This window comes from Acipenser ruthenus, chromosome 8 (genome assembly GCF_902713425.1).
Source record: "Acipenser ruthenus chromosome 8, fAciRut3.2 maternal haplotype, whole genome shotgun sequence".
Lineage (NCBI taxonomy): Eukaryota > Metazoa > Chordata > Actinopteri > Acipenseriformes > Acipenseridae > Acipenser > Acipenser ruthenus.
In genome coordinates, this window is record NC_081196.1 from 63,174,377 (window position 1) to 63,189,328 (window position 14,952).

At 43.9% G+C, this 14,952-nt stretch overlaps 1 protein-coding gene across 7 annotated transcripts; it reads right to left on the reverse strand.

Annotated features, from left to right (window-relative positions):
• Positions 1-153: 153 nt before the first annotated feature.
• LOC117406884 (ubiquitin carboxyl-terminal hydrolase 47-like) lies at positions 154-14,676 on the reverse strand. Of its 7 annotated transcripts, none has more exons than XM_059029446.1 (12): positions 14,459-14,676; positions 13,925-14,021; positions 13,649-13,776; positions 12,858-12,931; positions 12,275-12,403; positions 10,738-10,833; positions 9,429-9,560; positions 6,770-6,808; positions 6,414-6,503; positions 5,421-5,552; positions 3,260-3,396; positions 154-2,415 (listed from the first exon to the last, which is right to left on the reverse strand). In XM_059029446.1, exons 2-12 carry the CDS (start codon positions 13,978-13,980, stop codon positions 2,364-2,366), a joined length of 1,065 nt encoding a protein of 354 aa, XP_058885429.1. In that variant the 5' UTR covers positions 13,981-14,021; positions 14,459-14,676; the 3' UTR covers positions 154-2,363. The 7 variants fall into 7 exon arrangements, with proteins under 7 accessions (XP_058885429.1, XP_058885427.1, XP_058885433.1 ...); XM_059029444.1 differs by lacking the exon at positions 14,459-14,676 and adding an exon at positions 14,236-14,448; XM_059029450.1 differs by lacking the exon at positions 14,459-14,676 and adding an exon at positions 14,236-14,275 and having other exon boundaries at positions 13,649-13,733.
• Positions 14,677-14,952: the final 276 nt, after the last annotated feature.

Consider the following 14,952-nt stretch of genomic DNA (forward strand, 5'->3'; position numbering starts at 1 on the left):
AAGGGTGTGGTAGAAGTGGTGTAATCATTTCAGCACAGCAGGGGTCACTGTGTTTACACAAAGCTGAGAAACGCAGGTGACTTGTTTATTACAGCATGAGAGATGTGGAGGAATGATTCATTAAAGACCAAGCAGACATCAAATATGTAACACATTGTGAAAATGTATTTATTGCAGTCTTATAATGAAATAATAACAGGCAGACTTCTCACCTAGAGCTAGATTTGGTCAGTACTGTTGAGTGTGTTCCCTCAAAGAGAAACAGCGAAACACAGGATTTATGGGACAGGCCAACACTGCTGCACCCTCTCTCCCTCTTCAGGAGTTTTCCTAATTATTTGTTTTATTGTTTTGTAGTGGATTGTCTTTGTGTTTTTCTGCAGATATTCCAGTGAAGGATCCGGTATATTAAACAAGCAGACTCCTGTAACAGTGTAGTTTCAGTATCCCTTTCACTCTCATTGCATCACCCCATACATCAACGGGGAGATTATACACAGACTTGTTCATATATTCCAGTGAATGATCCGGTATATTAAACAAGCAGACTCCTGTAACAGTGTAGTTTCAGTATCCCTTTCACTCTCATTGCATCACCTCATACATCAACGGGGAGATTATACACAGACTTGTTCATATATTCCAGTGAATGATCCGGTATATTAAACAAGCAGACTCCTGTAACAGTGTAGTTTCAGTATCCCTTTCACTCTCATTGCATCACCCCATACATCAACGGGGAGATTATACACAGACTTGTTCATATATTCCAGTGAATGATCCGGTATATTAAACAAGCAGACTCCTGTAACAGTGTAGTTTCAGTATCCCTTTCACTCTCATTGCATCACCTCATACATCAACAAGGAGATTATACACAGACTTGTTCATATATTCCAGTGAATGATCCGGTATATTAAACAAGCAGACTCCTGTAACAGTGTAGTTTCAGTATCCCTTTCACTCTCATTGCAGCACCTCATACATCAACAAGGAGATTATACACAGACTTGTTCATATATTCCAGTGAAGGATCCGGTATATTAAACAAGCAGACTCCTGTAACAGTGTAGTTTCAGTATCCCTTTCACTCTCATTGCATCACCTCATACATCAACGGGGAGATTATACACAGACTTGTTCATATATTCCAGTGAATGATCCGGTATATTAAACAAGCAGACTCCTGTAACAGTGTAGTTTCAGTATCCCTTTCACTCTCATTGCATCACCTCATACATCAACAAGGAGATTATACACAGACTTGTTCATATATTCCAGTGAAGGATCCGGTATATTAAACAAGCAGACTCCTGTAACAGTGTAGTTTCAGTATCCCTTTCACTCTCATTGCATCACCCCATACATCAACAAGGAGATTATACACAGACTTGTTCATATATTCCAGTAAATGATCCGGTATATTAAACAAGCAGACTCCTGTAACAGTGTAGTTTCAGTATCCCTTTCACTCTCATTGCATCACCCCATACATCAACGGGGAGATTATACACAGACTTGTTCATATATTCCAGTGAAGGATCCGGTATATTAAACAAGCAGACTCCTGTAACAGTGTAGTTTCAGTATCCCTTTCACTCTCATTGCATCACCCCATACATCAACGGGGAGATTATACACAGACTTGTTCATATATTCCAGTGAAGGATCCGGTATATTAAACAAGCAGACTCCTGTAACAGTGTAGTTTCAGTATCCCTTTCACTCTCATTGCATCACCTCATACATCAACGGGGAGATTATACACAGACTTGTTCATATATTCCAGTGAATGATCCGGTATATTAAACAAGCAGACTCCTGTAACAGTGTAGTTTCAGTATCCCTTTCACTCTCATTGCATCACCTCATACATCAACGGGGAGATTATACACAGACTTGTTCATATATTCCAGTGAAGGATCCGGTATATTAAACAAGCAGACTCCTGTAACAGTGTAGTTTCAGTATCCCTTTCACTCTCATTGCATCACCTCATACATCAACGGGGAGATTATACACAGACTTGTTCATATATTCCAGTGAATGATCCGGTATATTAAACAAGCAGACTCCTGTAACAGTGTAGTTTCAGTATCCCTTTCACTCTCATTGCATCACCTCATACATCAACGGGGAGATTATACACAGACTTGTTCATATATTCCAGTGAATGATCCGGTATATTAAACAAGCAGACTCCTGTAACAGTGTAGTTTCAGTATCCCTTTCACTCTCATTGCAGCACCTCATACATCAACAAGGAGATTATACACAGACTTGTTCATATATTCCAGTGAAGGATCCGGTATATTAAACAAGCAGACTCCTGTAACAGTGTAGTTTCAGTATCCCTTTCACTCTCATTGCATCACCTCATACATCAATAGGATTGCAGTGCTGCAGCCGCTTGTCCTTGAAAAACAAAACAAACAAAAAACAACATTGAACAGTCTGGCAACATTTAAAGACGCAAAACGCTTTGACATTAAGGTTTTTACTGTAATATGACCTAAAAGTTATTTTTGACTACTCGTGTTAAAGTAATTGTAAAAAGCAAACCAGTTCCATAAATCTCACACAGTTTGCACTTCCATTAGCTGCATACTGCAGCTCTCAAATGAGCAGTTTTGAAAGAAACACATTTTATCGCAAACATGTATTCACATTTCAAACATGAAATCTGGTAAAATAACTCATTTCACCCCAGCAGTGTCTTCTGGGTCAAAGCGTGTTATTCACAGAAGTATTTCAGCCAATAGGGGAAGCAGCTGATTGGTTATTAGCCAGTTAATGGGTGGGGACAAACAGATTTCCTGTGTCTGGTGTAGTACCAGATATCATGTATAACATGTGTTTCTTTCAAAACTGCACATTTGAGACCTACCTCTATATTAAAAAGAGCTGTTCATTGCAAAGAAAATGTATGGCAATATTTAATTGGCTTCTACATGACCCCTGCCTCATTTGTGTATTATCGTAAAAAATAGCGTGTGGCAGGGGAAAGTCTCTAGGTTTCTTTTGATGCTCAGTATATGAGCGAGTTCTGAAGTGCATTTGTTGCACAGGGGCAATGCTGGTAATGGAAGGGCTGAGCTGCCTGTGAAGGATCAAGCCTCACCTCACTTGTTGCACAGCAGTAATGCTGGTAATGGAAGGGCTGAGCTGCCTGTGAAGGATCAAGCCTCACCTCACTTGTTGCACAGCAGCAATGCTGGTAATGGAAGGGCTGAGCTGCCTGTGAAGGATCAAGCCTCACCTCACTTGCCTGTGGCTCCAGCTTTGACTCCAGCTGTGGTCCCTGCTGTAGCTCCGGCTCCTGCCTGTCACTGAGTGAGCATCGAGCCATCTCAAATCATTCATCCTCAGCTTCTCTTGAATATAATTCCAGTGTGTCTGAAAAGAAGCATTCAAAGGTCAACATTCATCTTTAAATGTACTGGTACAATTAATCATCATCTTTTACATGTAAAGATATGTAATAATGCAATAACGAACCCAACCACAGGGTGACACAATTTATAGGTAAAACTTTAAAGATATATTTTGCATCATTAATCCAATGTCACTCAATACAGAGGCATCCTTTAGAATGCACTGGTGTGTTTAGGGGTCTGTCTCCACCTATGTTTGGAAGTTTGATTGAAAACCTCAAAAATAAAGTGCTGCTGTCCTTTTTGTATTGATCCGGTTTATTGAAGACAATGCTATGTTGCACATGCGCATATACATGATGCATATACTGCAGCCAGACATCTTTTGTTTACCAGGGAAAATGTCTAACCCGTGGTTTAGTCCAATGGTGGCATTCTGTCACGAGTAAACATTTGTTTAGAATTTTCAGATATTTTTATATACTCTGGAATGACACTAAAGGACAGCAACCTGTCTGCCTGCCTGCCTGCCTGTCTGCCTGTCTGCCTGCCTGCCTGTCTGATAGCCTGCCTGTCTGCCTGTCTGCCTGCCTGCCTGTCTGTCTGCCTATCTGCCTGTCTGTCTGTCTGCCTGCCTGCCTGTCTGTCCTGTCTGCCTGTCCTGCCTGTCTGACGGCCTGCCTGTCTGTCTGTCTGTCTGCCTGTCCTGTCTGCCTGCCTGCCTGCCTGTCCTGCCTGCCTGCCTGTCTGCCTGTCTGCCTGTCCTGCCTGTCTGACGGCCTGCCTGTCTGTCTGCCTGCCTGTCCTGCCCTGTCTGCCTGCCTGTCCTGCCTGCCTGTCTGTCTGCCTGCCTGTCCTGTCTGCCTGCCTGTCTGTCTGTCTGTCTGTCTGTCTGTCTGTCTGTCTGTCTGTCTGCCTGTCCTGTCTGCATGCCTGTCCTGTCTGCATGCCTGTCTGTCTGCCTGCCTGCCTGTCCTGTCCTGTCCTGTCTGCCTGCCTGCCTGCCTGCCTGCCTGCCTGCCTGTCCTGTCTGCCTGCCTGTCTGTCTGTCTGTCTGTCTGTCTGTCTGTCTGTCTGTCTGTCTGCCTGTCCTGTCTGCCTGCCTGTCCTGCCTGCCTGCCTGTCTGCCTGTCCTGCCTGTCTGTCTGTCTGTCTGCCTGCCTGTCCTGTCTGCCTGCCTGTCTGCCTGTCCTGTCTGCCTGTCTGTCTGTCTGTCCTGTCTGCCTGCCTGCCTGTCCTGCCTGCCTGCCTGCTTGGCTGCCTGCCTGCCTCTCATTTGAAAGCTACCTGCTGTAGTAACATATTGGGACAGCTCTGATCCCACTCAAGTAGCCTAGCCCTCACTACGGTGCATCTTGTACATGTCTCATTTCTTGGGAACTTTTCGAGATTGAATAGCCGCTTTAGAATTATTTTTAATTCTTTGAGCAGCTGATAAAATCAGGCTTCACCTCATAAATCAACAGGTATAACACGACTTTATCAAAACTGTGCATGTGAGACCTACACTACATAGCAAATGGAGGTGCATAGACTAGTATGATGCATGGAATAATTCTCGATGCAGCCTCTTTCATGAAGCCTGCATTCTTCCCTGGCAGGGCTCCTGCTGTTAATATAACCCATACGTGTGCAATCCTAATGGAATATCTACACGCTGACAGCAATAGCAAACACAAGCACATGTTTGCTCTGGCCAAGGGGAAATAATTGCGGGAGATGCGGCTCCATCATTTCATTGATGAAATGCTTCAGATAATAAGGTTTGCGCTTCTTTCTATCTGTGTGGTTTTCGAAACGGCACATTGTGTGAGCTCAGCAGCGGCTGGTTCAGCGCAATACTGGAACTCTAATGAAACCAAATGAGCTGTGATTGAACTGAATCGCTGCACATGACTGCGTCTCATCCAGCAGGTTTCATCCACACACGCGTTCATTAAGGACCTGGAAAGTTGCACTACGAGCAGTGAAATGCACGCCTGGGGGCTCAGCACCCAATTTCATTAGGACAGCATTCCCAGCAGAAGCAGCTGAAGATGTTTTTACCTTGCGGATGGATGTGTCATCACAGATGTACCACTGCCTGTCCTCGTGGTGTTTGATGAAAGCATAATAGTGCCCACAGTCCAGGTTCCCAGCATGCACAGAGATAGAGAAGAGTTCATAGTGCACACAGTCCTGCTCAGAGAGAGAGTGTAAACCACAATGCACTTCCACACAGTCCTGCTCAGAGAGAGAGTGTAAACCACAATGCACTTTCACACAGTCCTGCTCAGAGAGAGAGTGTAAACCACAATGCACTTCCACACAGTCCTGCTCAGAGAGAGAGTGTAAACCTCAATGCACTTCCACACAGTCCTGCTCAGAGAGAGAGTGTAAACCACAATGCACTTCCACACAGTCCTGCTCAGAGAGAGAGTGTAAACCTCAATGCACTTCCACACAGTCCTGCTCAGAGAGAGAGTGTAAACCACAATGCACTTCCACACAGCCCTGCTCAGACAGAGAGTGTAAACCACAATGCACTTCCACACAGCCCTGCTCAGACAGAGAGTGTAAACCACAATGCACTTTCACACAGCCCTGCTCAGAGAGAGAGTGTAAACCACAATGCACTTCCACACTACAATCAGCCTTGAGAAAAACAATCACAGAGTATGTACTGTAGCTAGAGGTTACAAAATGTATATACAGAAAGTCACATGACTGCAATATCAGGAGAAAGAAGTTCTATAAACCCTGTAAATGTGAACCCTGTGACTTAAATGGTTCCTGAGATACTGGGTGCTGGACGAGTTGATTAATCACATACACACCACCTTACAGGGGTGTTCAATTATAATGTAAAATATACTGAAATACAGGAGGGTTGATTTCAACTGGGATGAACAGATTCATCACTACACGTTCCCCTCTCTCGTGTAACGTTTCTCAGCCTGATCAGTGAGTTACTGTATTATCCAACTGCCAAAAACTGCATCCCCTGTGTCCAGAGAACCTCCCTTCAGTGAAGGTATGACGTGCCGCCCCGTTCCTCACCACGGGTATACTGCTGGGCTCTGCACTGTGTATCCAATGAGAAGCCTCAGAACTCTCCGTGGTGTAAGGATCCCAGACCTCGTCAAATTCCTTATGAACAGAGAGAGTCAGCTGTGTCTGATGAACACGTCAAAACAATGGAATGGAGTCTAACCTGATGGGAACCTGCCTTGAATTTAAAGAGTCGGCTTCATCTGATGAACTAATCAAAACAATGGAATGGAGTCTAACCTGATGGGAACCTGCCTTGAATTTAAAGAGTCGGCTTCATCTGATGAACTAATCAAAACAATGGAATGAAGTCTAACCTGATGGGAACCTGCCATTAATTTGGCCTAGTATATGAAACAACATACCTCTGAACTGTTGCACACTGGAACATAGACTTCTGATTCCTGGAAACAAAACAGAAGCAGAAGCAGTATTACCGTGTGGCATCAGGTGGCCAATGACTCAATCGATGTTGCAAATGGAAGAGCACAACAAGATTAATGGCATTGTTTTGTTAGCTACACCTTCATATACAAAGTTTATCTTTAATGCTATTCAAATAGAAACACAATTGAGATGCAAGCCAAGCCGTAATGAGTTTAACCATGACGTGTGAGAAGAATGCTGTGCATCCCAGCCTCAGAGCGTACCTTTACCATGACGTGTGAGAAGAATGCTGTGCAATCCCAGCCTCAGAGCGTACCTTTACCATGACGTGTGAGAAGCATGCTGTGCATCCCAGCCTCAGAGCGTGCCTTTACCATGACGTGTGAGAAGAATGCTGTGCAATCCCAGCCTCAGAGCGTGCCTTTACCATGACGTGTGAGAAGCATGCTGTGCAATCCCAGCCTCAGAGCGTACCTTTACCATGACGTGTGAGAAGCATGCTGTGCAATCCCAGCCTCAGAGCGTACCTTTACCATGACGTGTGAGAAGCATGCTGTGCAATCCCAGCCTCAGAGCGTACCTTTACCATGACGTGTGAGAAGCATGCTGTGCAATCCCAGCCTCAGAGCGTACCTTTACCATGACGTGTGAGAAGAATGCTGTGCAATCCCAGCCTCAGAGCGTACCTTTACCATGACGTGTGAGAAGAATGCTGTGCAATCCCAGCCTCAGAGCGTACCTTTACCATGACGTGTGAGAAGAATGCTGTGCAATCCCAGCCTCAGAGCGTACCTTTACCATGACGTGTGAGAAGCATGCTGTGCAATCCCAGCCTCAGTGCGTACCTTTACCATGACGTGTGAGAAGAATGCTGTGCAATCCCAGCCTCAGAGCGTACCTTTACCATGACGTGTGAGAAGAATGCTGTGCATCCCAGCCTCAGAGCGTACCTTTACCATGACGTGTGAGAAGAATGCTGTGCAATCCCAGCCTCAGTGTGTACCTTTACCATGACGTGTGAGAAGCATGCTGTGCAATCCCAGCCTCAGTGTGTACCTTTACCATGACGTGTGAGAAGAATGCTGTGCAACCCAGCCTCAGAGCGTACCTTTACCATGACGTGTGAGAAGAATGCTGTGCAATCCCAGCCTCAGAGCGTGCCTTTACCATGACGTGTGAGAAGAATGCTGTGCAATCCCAGCCTCAGAGCGTACCTTTACCATGACGTGTGAGAAGAATGCTGTGCAATCCCAGCCTCAGAGCGTACCTTTACCATGACGTGTGAGAAGAATGCTGTGCATCCCAGCCTCAGAGCGTACCTTTACCATGACGTGTGAGAAGAATGCTGTGCAATCCCAGCCTCAGAGCGTACCTTTACCATGACGTGTGAGAAGAATGCTGTGCAATCCCAGCCTCAGAGCGTACCTTTACCATGACGTGTGAGAAGCATGCTGTGCAATCCCAGCCTCAGAGCGTACCTTTACCATAACGTGTGAGAAGAATGCTGTGCAATCCCAGCCTCAGAGCGTACCTTTACCATGACGTGTGAGAAGAATGCTGTGCATCCCAGCCTCAGAGCGTACCTTTACCATGACGTGTGAGAAGAATGCTGTGCAATCCCAGCCTCAGAGCGTACCTTTACCATGACGTGTGAGAAGAATGCTCTACAATCCCAGCCTCAGAGCGTACCTTTACCATGACGTGTGAGAAGCATGCTGTGCAATCCCAGCCTCAGAGCGTACCTTTACCATGACGTGTGAGAAGCATGCTGTGCAATCCCAGCCTCAGAGCGTACCTTTACCATGACGTGTGAGAATGCTGTGCATCCCAGCCTCAGAGCGTACCTTTACCATGACGTGTGAGAAGAATGCTCTACAATCCCAGCCTCAGAGCGTACCTTTACCATGACGTGTGAGAAGAATGCTCTACAATCCCAGCCTCAGAGCGTACCTTTACCATGACGTGTGAGAAGAATGCTGTGCAATCCCAGCCTCAGAGCGTACCTTTACCATGACGTGTGAGAAGCATGCTGTGCAATCCCAGCCTCAGAGCGTGCCTTTACCATGACGTGTGAGAAGAATGCTGTGCAATCCCAGCCTCAGAGCGTACCTTTACCATGACGTGTGAGAAGCATGCTGTGCAATCCCAGCCTCAGAGCGTACCTTTACCATGACGTGTGAGAAGAATGCTGTGCAATCCCAGCCTCAGAGCGTACCTTTACCATGACGTGTGAGAAGAATGCTGTGCAATCCCAGCCTCAGAGCGTACCTTTACCATGACGTGTGAGAAGAATGCTGTGCAATCCCAGCCTCAGAGCGTACCTTTACCATGACGTGTGAGAAGCATGCTGTGCAATCCCAGCCTCAGAGCGTACCTTTACCATGACGTGTGAGAAGCATGCTGTGCAATCCCAGCCTCAGAGCGTACCTTTACCATGACGTGTGAGAAGAATGCTGTGCATCCCAGCCTCAGAGCGTACCTTTACCATGACGTGTGAGAAGAATGCTGTGCATCCCAGCCTCAGAGCGTGCCTTTACCATGACGTGTGAGAAGAATGCTGTGCAATCCCAGCCTCAGAGCGTACCTTTACCATGACGTGTGAGAAGAATGCTGTGCAATCCCAGCCTCAGAGCGTACCTTTTTAAATGTCAGCGTCTCTGGGATGAGGAGGGGTTGCTCCAGCTTCATGTTCTCGTGCTTCCAGGAGTCGTGGGTGAACCTGTTCAGGTGAATCACCAGGACCGGAGGTAGTGTGGAGAAGGAGGTTTTCTGCAGAGACACAGCAGGTTGAGCAGGAAACAGCAGGTGAAAGGTTACAGCATGAAGGTCACTGCATCGTATTGAATGCCTTGTCAATTCCTCTTCACGACAGTCTTCATTGTGTGCCTCTTATTCCACTGATTGAAGTCACCCATGCGTGACTCAAGCAGTATACAGGGTAGCAACTCAGTCACTAGCACTGTGCTGTGTCGCACTGACGCCCCAGAGATCAGGGTAGGGCTGTATTGTTTTCACAGTTAACAGAGATTTCATGATTTCCGTGAAATGTACCCATTGCTGTATAACATTATTCCTGTTTCTGAAAGAATAGCGTAAATATACATATTTTTTAACACTTCAAAATAAATACAGCAAATGTTTGCTTTATTGACGCACAATCTGTTCCACTGCATTAGGAACCTGGCAGCCGGTTTAGTTTGCTTCTGGTAAATGATTGAACACATTGAGCTGCACGATTTCTTTATAATGTCTTCAATGAAAAAGACACCAGCATCATCAAAGATGAGATATATTTTTGCTGAAGATCACTCTGTCCAGTACAATGCAGCAGTGTGGAGTAGTGGTTAGGGTTCTGGACTCTTGACCGGAGGGTTGTGGGTTCAATCCCCAGTGGGGGACACTGCTGTTGTACCCTTTTACCTAGATTGCTCCAGTAAAAACCCAACTGCATAAAATGGGTAATTGTATGTAAAATAATGTGATATCGGTATAATGTGAAATAATGTATAATGTATAATGATATCTTGTAACAATTGTAAGTCGCCCTGGATAAGGGCGTCTGCTAAGAAAATAAATAATAATAATAATAATAATACAAGGGGACATTTCAAGTGTCTGTTGTTATTTTTACCTTTACTTATGTTTTATGTTGTTTGATAATTCACTGATGGTGAAAATAGAATGTCTTTTAAAAGGACATAAAAACAAAATATTCTACAGTTTAGCATTTACTGTTTTTCAGGTAAGCATTTAAATATTTAGGAACATTTGTTGTATAATAACCCTAGAGAAAATGATCAATTTGTAATGTGACAATGGCATGAAATAAGCCTTTTTCTTTTTTAAATCCAGCCCTAGGGATCGGGCCTCGCTGAAGCGTCACCACTTCTGTCTGCAGACAGAGTCAAGCACAGTGGAAATGTACTGCAGCACAAAAGGAACCTACCCTGATCATGACTTGTTTCGTCTTGCAGCTCCTGCAGAAGGGCTTGTCATCCCCTTGCATAGTCTCGTTTTTCACAAAGTGCCTCAGAGCCTCCTCCTAGTGCGTAAATCAAATTCAGTACTAGTAATGCATTTAGTTAACTGCCATGTAGGGCGTGCGATATACTTGGGTTACAGTATTCTTTAAATTACAGTCCAGGATACTGCTAAAGTTTTATTTTTAAAGCATGTGAATTTAACACAAATCTTTAACAATACAAATATACTCCACACACTGTATAACAAGAATCCCTAACCACACTATTTTATTGTATGATTCTGAGTGTGCAGCGCATCAGTAAAGCATTGGAGCATATTTGTAATTTAGAGCAGATTTAAACTGAGTGTTTTCATATGGCTGTGTTGATTGAATCTGCCTATGTAAATCATTAATACCAATATATTAGCAGATGCCTAGCTAATGGAACTCAACAAAGGAATGTAACGTTCTTTGATAATGTTCTACTGAATGAGCCGATAAGAATCAGTTCAGGAACCAGGTAGAATAACTCTCTGCCTATCTGAACCATCTACCCAGCTGAAACACAAAGGGGATGAACTCGCTCAGGACTAGGGTGCTTTACACAAACACGAGAGAATAACTCTCTGCCTATCTGAACCATCTACCCAGCTGAAACACAAAGGGGATGAACTCGCTCAGGACCAAAGCCAAGGATAACTAATTCAATAGTTTCAGTGTCTTACACAGGAACACAGAATTGAAGGGGGTAATAAGCAAGATACACCCAAGATCAAGGAGGGCAAACCACACTCCCCTGCACCTTTTTCTAACTTGTTTTACCCTTTAAAAAGTTTCCCATAGCAAAAGCACAGCAAAATGTAATAAAGCACAGCAAAAGCATGGTAAAGCATAGGGAAGCACAGAGAGTTACGGTAAAGCATAGGGAAGCATTGTAAAGCACAGAGAAGTATGATAAAGCATAGGGAAGCATTGTAAAGCACAGAGAGGTCTGGTAAAGCATAGGGAAGCATTGTAAAGCACAGAGAGGTCTGCTAAAGCATAGGGAAGCATTGTAAAGCACAGAGAGGTCTGGTAAAGCATAGGGAAGCATTGTAAAGCACAGAGAGGTGTGGTAAAGCATAGGGAAGCATTGTAAAGCACAGAGAGGTCTGGTAAAGCATATGGAAGCATTGTTAAACACAGAGAGGTATGGTAAAGCACAGGGAAGCATTGTAAAGCACAGAGAGGTCTGGTAAAGCATAGGGAAGCATTGTAAAGCACAGAGAGGTGTGGTAAAGCATAGGGAAGCATTGTAAAGCACAGAGAGGTCTGGTAAAGCACAGGGAAGCATTGTAAAGCACAGAGAGGTCTGGTAGAGTATATTAAAAAAAAAAAAAAAAAAATGACTGTATATAAAAGACTGTATAAATGACTGTATATAAAAGACTGTATAAATGACTGTATAAAAGCACTGTTTAAAAGGCCTGGTAAACATCCCTAAGCGTAGCTCTTTTGAGGGGTGTGCACAGAATCTTACCAGGTGCTTGAAGTATTCATTAGGACTGGCTTTCAGGGTCAGGGAAATGTCCAGATTAGCTGTTTCTTTAATCATCTCGTGTTTGCACCCAGTACATGAGAGAGAGTTGACGATCCCCATTTCATACACCTGCAGATCACCAGAGTAAAATGATTTTTGAAAGTGACAGCCATGAGCCAACATGTTATCTCCCTGTGTCAAAACAGGTGACGATGTACCTGGCAATGCTATCATGACCTGGCAATGCTAAATGAAGCAAAAAGCAATGCTCCTGTTATGTAATTGCAGTGGAACAGTTGAAATAGATTTTTATTATGTGAATATTAATTCAATTGAAAAGATCAGGTTAACATGCCAATAAAACAGCAGCGAAGAAAATGCAATTACAACAAACAGCAGACCCCATGATTACACAAGCATTGCTGGTTACACATGTATTATCTACAGTATAAATGACCATTTTTTCATCATTTATACCAAGTAAAGAAAAAAACGACAAACATTTCGACAGAAGTGTAACGTCTTCAGACATTAGTTTGACATCAGAATGAAGTAGAAGTGATGTATTACTTGAAGCCCTTACCTTTCTGATTTCCTTGTCATCAATAGCATTTATTACCATGTGGAAGAATTCTTCAATGTCCTGCTGTCTGTTTACTGAAAGAAAAGCAAGCCTGTTACCTGACTGACTGCGTTCGATCCAGTTTCAGCATCATTTCACAGTAACATTTTACAGGTTTTATAATTGTGAAAAACAAAACCGATAACCAGCAGTTTCAACAATAACACACGTGACTGAACATGCCTGTCCCTTTCAAACTGGTCTCGAGAACAAACGCACAAGCCAGGCATTCTGGAAGGGAACAGGGTATCCATATACAGTTCCTAAGTGCTGTGCTTTGAGCTAGAAGCCATACAGACACAGCAACCACAGGTCAAAATGATGGCACTTGTATAGAAAAAAGACGGAGAAGAGGGGACTTGATTGAAGTTATTCAAATTGTCTGGATAAAGTGAACCCAGGATACTACTTCAAATCCGTCTTTTTTCTATTCTAACAAGAGGGCATACATGGAAGCTGAGTAAAAGTAAGTTTAGAACAGAAGGTAGGAAGCACTTTTTAAAACTTAGTTATAAATGCATGGAATAGCCTACCAGGTGACGTAGTAGAATCTAAAACACTGGAAACATTTAAAACAAGACTAGATTCTGTGCTTCTAAATTAGACCCCCCAGTAGGCAAAAAGTGTGTTAACAAGGGACGAATGGCCTTTTCTCATTCCTAAACTTTTCTTATATCCTTATATCTATTATTAGGCCAGGATGAGGGGAAGCAGGAGAGGACTGATGAAACCCCAGAACATGCTGTACTCACCAGCCCAGTGCATCTGATCTAGACTCCTGGCCAATCTGTAGGGTTCAACTGAGTGCACTCCTTGCTCCAATCTGATGAAAATGTCCTGCAGATCAGACGCAATGCTTTCATCCACATTTTGACATTCGCTGCAGAAAAGAAGGGGTTGAGGTGGCATTGCTCATCTAGTTCTACCATCCAGAGGAGCTTGTCAATAGCAGTGAAAACCGGAATTCACTCCTCTCTACAGAACACTAACTTTACATTCACTGTTATCATGAAACACAAATTTCTTACTTGATTTTTATCCTGAACACAGGGGTCACAAATAAGGACTGGATCAAAGTGTTCATATAGCAAGTGGAGCCAAGGTTTTTTATTCCAGTAACTTTCACTGCAAAAAAAACAAAAAAACATTTGAATGCAGTAACACAGTGCCCTTGTTATATTGCTATCGTTTTGCTTTATTGTTACAGACCTAGTAGTTGAATTTGTGTGTCTTCTCTAGAAATCTCTACTATTCTTTGTGTTTGGATCATTATTTGCCAGGCTTACTAACTATTCCACTAAAAACAACTCACAGGCAGGCACAGAATCTGCTCACTTACCCTGATGAGTCCCATGTTCTTCTGGGAAAGCACTATGATTTGTTACGAAGTTTCCCATCGCAGTGCCTTCAGATGTATGAAGCACAGAAAAACAAAACTACCAATACCCTGTTTCCTGGTCTGACACTGAACTATGTGTGGCGCGCTGAACCGTCTCACATTAGTTTCTGTTTGGGTTATTATAACAGCTTTCCGTTTCATAGCCACATCCACCCAGGCATACCTGCAACTACGCCCCGCAGCACTCTCACACAGGACGAGTAGGAAAAGAGGAAGCCGGTGCGGTTTGACTGGGTTAGAATCACTCCAGATCCCTGCCTGTCGTCACATTGCTGTGCGTTCAACCAGGAGAGACCTGTCAGAAAGCACTGGCTCAGACTGCCAACAGGGACAACCCCAGCAGAGACACAGGCAGGACACAAGCAGAGCAATGGCTTTCAAAACAACATGCTTGTGGGGTGTGGCAATCCATTCGCCTGCAAGATACAATCTGTCACAAGATGACAAGCCTGTTACGAGAAGCTTGTGGGATGTTTTGTTGCATCGAGGAACACATAAGACTAGACTGGTTCAATGGAACAGTTATCACTGTGTTAGTCTATTATATCAAGACATACAGTTTAACCACAAACTACTGACATGGATTTTTTTTCAGAATACCATATCATTAAGATCCTTTTGATCCTATTCTCCTGAGCAAGGGATGCATATTCCTGG